Raw genomic sequence first — 6857 nt, 5'->3', positions numbered from 1 at the left:
TTGTCCTCCCTCTCGCCCCCCCTACCCATCCCCCTCCACTGTCGGCCGATTCCGGCCCCCCCCACCTTGCAGTGGGAGTGCGGCAGTGCGCCAAAAACTTGAGCGGTGGCAGTGTCTTCCTGGACCTCTGACGCACAGCGGCTTGCAGCGGGAGCTGCGGCCCGACCTGTAGCGGTCGTCCTGTGCAGGAGTGGCAACCTGCAGTCAGCGGGCGGCTTTCAGTTTTGGTGACGGCAGTGCCCTTCAGTGGGGAGCCTCTCTTGGCGCACAATGCACATCTCTGAATCCATACGTGGTCGTTACTCAGCCATGCGGAAGTCAAGGAGTATATGGCTTATACACACATCCTACGTACAGTCCATCCATGAAGGCAGGTACGGTTGGTGACCTGGCCGTCGCGTGGCCTCGTCGATCGATCGATCGCCAAAAAAGATGATGAAGGCACGGCGTGGTGATGGACAAGTGCGACGGAGGGTCGCTGAGGCGCATCGTCAACCCGAGGAAGCACCTCTTCTACCCCTCCACGGCCCACGCGCAGCAGCACCACCACATCCAGCAGCAGAAAAAGGCTAAGGGCATGACGGAGAAGGATGTCACGTCTGAGGCGGCGTCGGAGACAGCACGGAGGAGGAGAACTACAACGGAGTTTTGAAGCTGCCCGCCGCAAAACTCAGGTTCAACACTTGCCCACAACATCATGACCTTGGACTTGTTGCCTTTCTACGGCGGCACCGGCGGGGGCAGGGGCGAGGAAAGCATCCTCGGCGTCGACGGCAACGGCAAGGCCGTGCTCTGCGACGCCGACACCGGCCTCATCGCCTCGCCGTCTCCCTCTGCGTCACCCACTCCACCGATGCCACCGGCGACCCCGACCCACCACCACCATGCGAGTACATGGATTTCATAGATAGAGACAGGTGGGTGTGGCACTGGCGCACCCTCCCCCCGCCGCACGGCAGAGGCGGTGGCTCCATCTCCGTCGAGTCCTAGGCGCTGCTCAACGGCCACGGCAGCGATGAGAAGGCCTCCAAGAGCAGCAGCACCATCTGCGTCTCATTCAACGACAAAATTCCTGTCGTGAACGGTCGGCACACACCTACTGCTTTGACACCGGCACCGGCAAGTACCGCGCTCTGCACGTCGTCCCCGAGCTCGGTGTTTGGCTTCCAGAAGACCGGCCTATCCGTACAACCACGCCGCTTCTGCGCCGTGGACGTCTCCGGCGCTACGAGGATGGACGGATCGGCCCCGGTGTTGCGACACGCGTGGGTTGACGTTGATCCACCACCGAGATGCATGCATGGGACCTGCAGCACTACAGCGCGGTGTACCTTGGAGATGGTAGGTTCTGTATCCACACAAGCTTCTTTTTTTTAACACCATCTTACATTAATTAACCAATGCGAAACTTACAATCGTTCGATACAAAATTTACCACACATGGCGGTACATCATTAACAAGAATACCATCAGATCGATTGTCAAAACTAAATTTTGCAATTAGATGAGCCACCACATTGGCAGATCGACTAATTTTAGCCATTTGAAAGTTGTTTATCAGCTTAGATAAGCTCAGATATCCACACAAGCTTCGACATCATGGTGACGGACGGATGGGGCAGTGGCGACGAGTCCGTCGATACTGTGGTCCTGCTCACCGGCGTCGAGGTGGTGCAAGAAGGATCGGGGCTCCAGATGGTCAAGCACAAGTCCATACGTCTAAACGCCTGCATCGACTCTCTATCCTCTCTCTAAAACATAACATGGTATACTTGTCGGTGGCATCAACATATGCACGGCCTCTGCATACCATCATTTTATTAATTATATATTCTCAAGGACCTTACAAAAGTAGAACAACAATATGCCTGAATCCGTCATCTTGGCAACATCTGCCGCTACTCCTATTCGAATGATGAAGGGGTGTAAGTTGGGTCACATACCCAGACCTCTCACCTAAGCCTAACATCTAAAGCCGGAGGCCCCGACCGAGTCATCTGCTAGGTCTGGGGCTCAAACCGGTCCGACGCACTCACGTGTGCTGTCGCCGCCGTCTTCCGCTGGTCCATCTTCAGAGCACATTGAGGTGACAACCTTGGCAGGTCCTCCGCCATCGACGCCAACCGACGACCTCCACCTACGCGAGCCTTGCCAGGTCCTCCGCCATTGACGCCACCACGACTCCAGCCAACGACCTCCACCTACGCGAATCCATCTCCAAGCAACGGACGTAAATCCATGCTTGGATAGGGCCGCACCACCGCCATCTCTCACCACCCACAAGCCCCACCCAACCGCAAGGTTCCCAAAGCGGCGCCTTCAAAAAGGGAACGGTGCCGTAAGTGCCGCCGCCGCCCAACAAAGTTAGGGCTTTCGCCCGGGAGACCAAGGGGAAGGTGGAGTGAGGAGATCAGTCCATACCGATGCCTCCAAGGAGGGGAATGGCGCCCTCAGGCGTCGTCGTTGGTTTCTGGACATGTTTCCATGAAATGTGGCAGTTTTTGGTTAAATACTCCATGGATACAGACAAGTGCATGTGGCACTGACGCCCGCTCAAGTATAAATTCATCATTGTCGTATCTTCATCGTGGCAATTTTAGCAATTCTTGTGTATTTAAAAATGGCACAAGGAGCAGAGAAATAACAAGAAAAACAACAATAGACGCAGATCACAGTTAGACCGATAAGAAGATGAATGAGACATTCTCAAATTGGAGAATGGTGAAATATTGATTAAATTATATGACAACTCATGATAAGCCTGCCACTTAGTTATGGGCCGGCTGGTCCGCAAAGCCATGTATGATATTCGTGGGTGGTGAGGCACCGAGAAGAGCATGCATGATCGCCTGGGTACTGTGTGGGTAGTCGATCGATCGCCGGAAAAATACAGCGGAGGATGGCTGAGCCGCATCATCAATTCACCCCAGGAAGCACCTCTTCTACCCACCACTGCCCAATGACCTAGCCGTCGCCTGGGTAGTCGATCGATCGCCGGAAAAGCCATGAAGGCACACGGCGGTTCTTGAACGTGCTGACGGACAAATACAGCGGAGGATGGATGAGCCGCATCGCCAACCCCAGGAAGCACCTCTTCTACCCCACCACGGCCCAAGCGCAGCAGCACCACATCCAACGACCGGAGAGAAGGAGGAGGACGAGAGCACGGCGGAGGACAACTACGACGGCCTCCTGCGGCTGCCCACACCCAAACTCAGGTTCAACACCTCCACTCACATGGGCGGCGGCGTCACCAACTTGGACTTCTTGTATTTCTTTACGGAGGGAGTAGTATATTTTCTGGTGGCATCATATGCATGCAGTTTAATTCGGAGCGCCAGCACCTCTTTTTATTGTTTTTTTTGCAATAATTATTTGTATGTTTGAAATTTGCGGGCTAATAATAACTGTATGAACTATGAACACCTCCTCGATATAAATTTATCATCGTACCTCCAACTTGACTTTTTTAGCAATTCAGGTATCTGTGTTATTAACACATTCCTCTAGTATTTGAATGACCCAAGGAGCAGAGATGTAGCAACAAAACACAACAATCGAAGCGGACCAAAATTAGTCAGATACCAAGAAGTAAGAGATATTCTCAAATTGCCGAATGATGAGATTTCAATTCTATTATATGGCAACTCTGTTTACAAAAAAATAAAAAAGCCGAGGCAGATTACATGGCAGACTGGGAATTTATTATATGGAATTTATATGCTACAAATAGCGCAGCAACCTAAAATTATCTCTATGGCTGCCCAAAACAATGCGATTTTACCAACAGAAGTAAAATTACAGTATAATCATCAAAGGAAGTCAACCTTGTATGAACCGAGGAATGAATGTGTCGAGTACTTGTGCTACAGTTCCAATTTCTGGCTGCCCAACTGGCTGAGCATGATCGCCATGTCCATCCCCTGAGTCATCGTCGCCATAGCCAATTCATATGGGCATTTCTTGGAGAAGCCGACCTTCCCAGTCTTCTTCACTCTCCTCATGCAATTCTTGAACTTCTCGTGGCATTTGATACTCATCAGACCTGATCAATTTACATTTATGCAAAGGAGAAAAGAAAAAACATGAGATTGAGGATTCATAGTACAGATTGTCAGATAAACAAACGGCTTGGGCACCGCGAAAGCATCACATTTCGTTATGTTTCATGCATGCATGCATGTAACAGCGAGCCTGGTCAAGATTGACCTGGCAGGAGTCATCTGCGATTTGAAGGTAAAAAAAATGCCGACCATATGAAGTCCTTATGCAGTTTGTTGTTATATATATATATATGTTTCATGCATGCATTTCCAAGTAAAACTGAAGAAAACAAATGAAGCAACTGAATGATAGGAATGTGGGGAATGCACCGATTAATCTGTTCGGGGTCATCTGCTATTTCAAGGTGAAAAAAGTGCCACCGAAGTGAGGTCCTTGATGCAGTTCAGTAACTGCCAATCCATGCCACTCTTCAACTGTACCGATTCATTCAGACTAAATTGTTCAGTTGGTCATGGATTTATCATCAACCTGGTACAATTTACCACTCAGCAACAAATCAGCACAGACACTGCTTGTTTTTCAGATTGAACAGAGACCCTGTTTCATAGGAGTGAACTACTTGTATTCAAGGTATGGTAGTATGGTATTGCCATTACCAAATGATGAAGCAGGGTAGAGCTAGCAGCAACTGAATTCTGAAACTCTCTAGCCACTGCACCCATGCATGGCTGGCTCATCTTATCAATCGTGAGTGATATTTGAAATCCATGTCAAAACAATGCAGTGCAGGGGATTCAGATGCCATTGTTTCTGAAGCTAGGAATGTGGAGACGACACAAATCAATCTGGTGGGTGCCATCGGTCGTTTGAAGGTAAAAAAAAGTGTGACCCGTGTCAACAATTTGCCCCTTGAGCCGAAAAACCACTACATATCACCCAATCCACGCGGCTCTACGACGACAGTACATAACATTGGAGTTTGGAAGCGAAATTGCGGCTCTACGATCGACAGTACATAACACCGGAATTTAGAAGGGAAACTGCTGGAGGTCATAGCCATGAACTGACAAGAAACGGGTGACAGAAGATTGTAGAAGGGAAATATCGTAACTTGCTGGAGTGCGTTCAGGTGCGCATGCTAAAGAAGTGTGCAGTTTATCATTTAGTAGTAAATTAACCAGACACTAGAATTCATCAATGAGCAACAGATGGGCAAATGAAGATTCATATAGTTACTAACACGTGAACTACACATCCTCTGCATTGCCGCCACAAAATGAAAGAGCAGGGTAGAGCTAGCAGCAACTGAAGGCCTGAATTCTGAAAATCTCTCAGCAAAAGAGCAGAGTAGAGCTGGCTCATCTTATCATCAACAGAAACTCTGAATTCTGAATCTCTCTAGCCTTTGCATCCATGGCTGGCTTATATTATTAATCGTTACTACCATCTGAACTCACATGTCCTAACAGTGCAGTGGTTGTTCATGGCGGACTGGTTTGACCAATCCAGAATTCCGGTCCCCGTTGGTTCTGAAGCTGAGTCGGGGATATGCGTGTAGCTAGTCAATTAGTACCTTTGTTGTCGTCACAGTTTATCTAGTAAATTAGACACATAGTAGAATTTATCAGTGAGCAACAGATAGGCAAAAGAACATCAGTTCATATAGGCCCCTGCATTTCCATTACCAAAATGATAGAGCTGCAACCGAAACTCTGCACCATGGATCAATCATGGTGGGCTAGGTTGGCCGACCCAGACGCCATTGTTTGTGAAGCTAAGAAGGAGATGATGTACGCAGCAGGTACCTTTCTTGTGGACGCAGTGGCGGTTGTTTCTGAAGCTAGGTAGGGGACATGCATGTGGCTAGTCAATTAGTACCTTTATTATCGACAAAATTTATCTAGCAAATTAACCACAGACTAGAACTTACCACTGGGCAACAGATGGATAGAAAACATCGGTTCATATAGGTACTTGCAATGAAGATTCCGTACTAGAATCGTTAGATGTGCATCACGCAACAGCTGAAATTCTCTAGCCATTGCACTCGCGGCTCACCCATCCTGCTAATCTTGCGCACTTGAATTCACGGGTCCAAACAATGCAATGTGATGTAGTATGATTGTTCACGGTGAGCTGAGTTGACCGAATTAGAAAAGATGCTACTCTGTGTGAAGCCAGAGAGAGGGTGTTCTAGTGAATCAACAGAGACCCTTGTTCATTGTATCCTGAAACTGAAATTCCGAATTCTGAAACAAGATCAGGTCATATAGGCACTTGTGTGGTGGAGATTCTGTGTCGCAATCGTGAATCAAACTGCCATTACCAAATGACAGAGTAGAGTAGAGCTAGCAGCAACTGAAAAATCTGAATCCTGAAACTCTCTAGCAAGAGAGTAGAGCTGGCTCATCTTATCAATATTCAGTAGCATTTGAATTCCCAGTTCCAGACAATGCAGAGTGATATGGTATGGTTGTTCCAGATGCCTTTTTTTTTGGTTTCTGAAGCTAGAGGATGCAGAGTCAAGTACCTTTAATTTCGACGCACTTGTCGTGGTCGCGGCAGCAGGCGTCGAGGTCGTCGCAGGGGTCCTCCCCCTCGCACCCGCTCCACCCCACGCCGCACAACTTGCCCCACCGCTGCCACCCCATCCATCCATGGTCAGAGCATGCTCAGATCACAAAGATATCTACTGGATCAGGGGAGGCTCACAGTCGCAGTTGAGCGTCGCGCACGACCGGCTACACGGCGGCGGCGCCGGCTTTGACGCGCCCGCGGAGCCCCCGGCGAGCAGGAGGAGCACCACCAGCAGCACGGCCCGCGCCGTCGCCACCGCCACCGCCGGTGGGCGG

The 6857-nt window shown here is 49.6% G+C and overlaps 1 protein-coding gene across 1 annotated transcript; it reads right to left on the bottom strand.

Annotated features, from left to right (window-relative positions):
* Positions 1 to 3589: 3589 nt before the first annotated feature.
* LOC125528796 (probable phospholipase A2 homolog 1) lies at positions 3590 to 6852 on the bottom strand (the record flags this gene model as incomplete). Its single annotated transcript, XM_048693233.1, has 3 exons — positions 3590 to 4045; positions 6536 to 6644; positions 6718 to 6852. Coding segments are annotated over 3 exons (423 nt in total), but the record flags the coding sequence as incomplete, so codon positions are not given.
* Between the last annotated feature and the right edge of the window lie 5 nt (positions 6853 to 6857).

The sequence above is a fragment of the Triticum urartu genome, unplaced genomic scaffold (assembly GCF_003073215.2).
Source record: "Triticum urartu cultivar G1812 unplaced genomic scaffold, Tu2.1 TuUngrouped_contig_5117, whole genome shotgun sequence".
NCBI lineage: Eukaryota > Viridiplantae > Streptophyta > Magnoliopsida > Poales > Poaceae > Triticum > Triticum urartu.
Note: the sequence above shows the minus strand (reverse complement) of the source record. Positions and strands in the feature narration are given on the sequence as shown.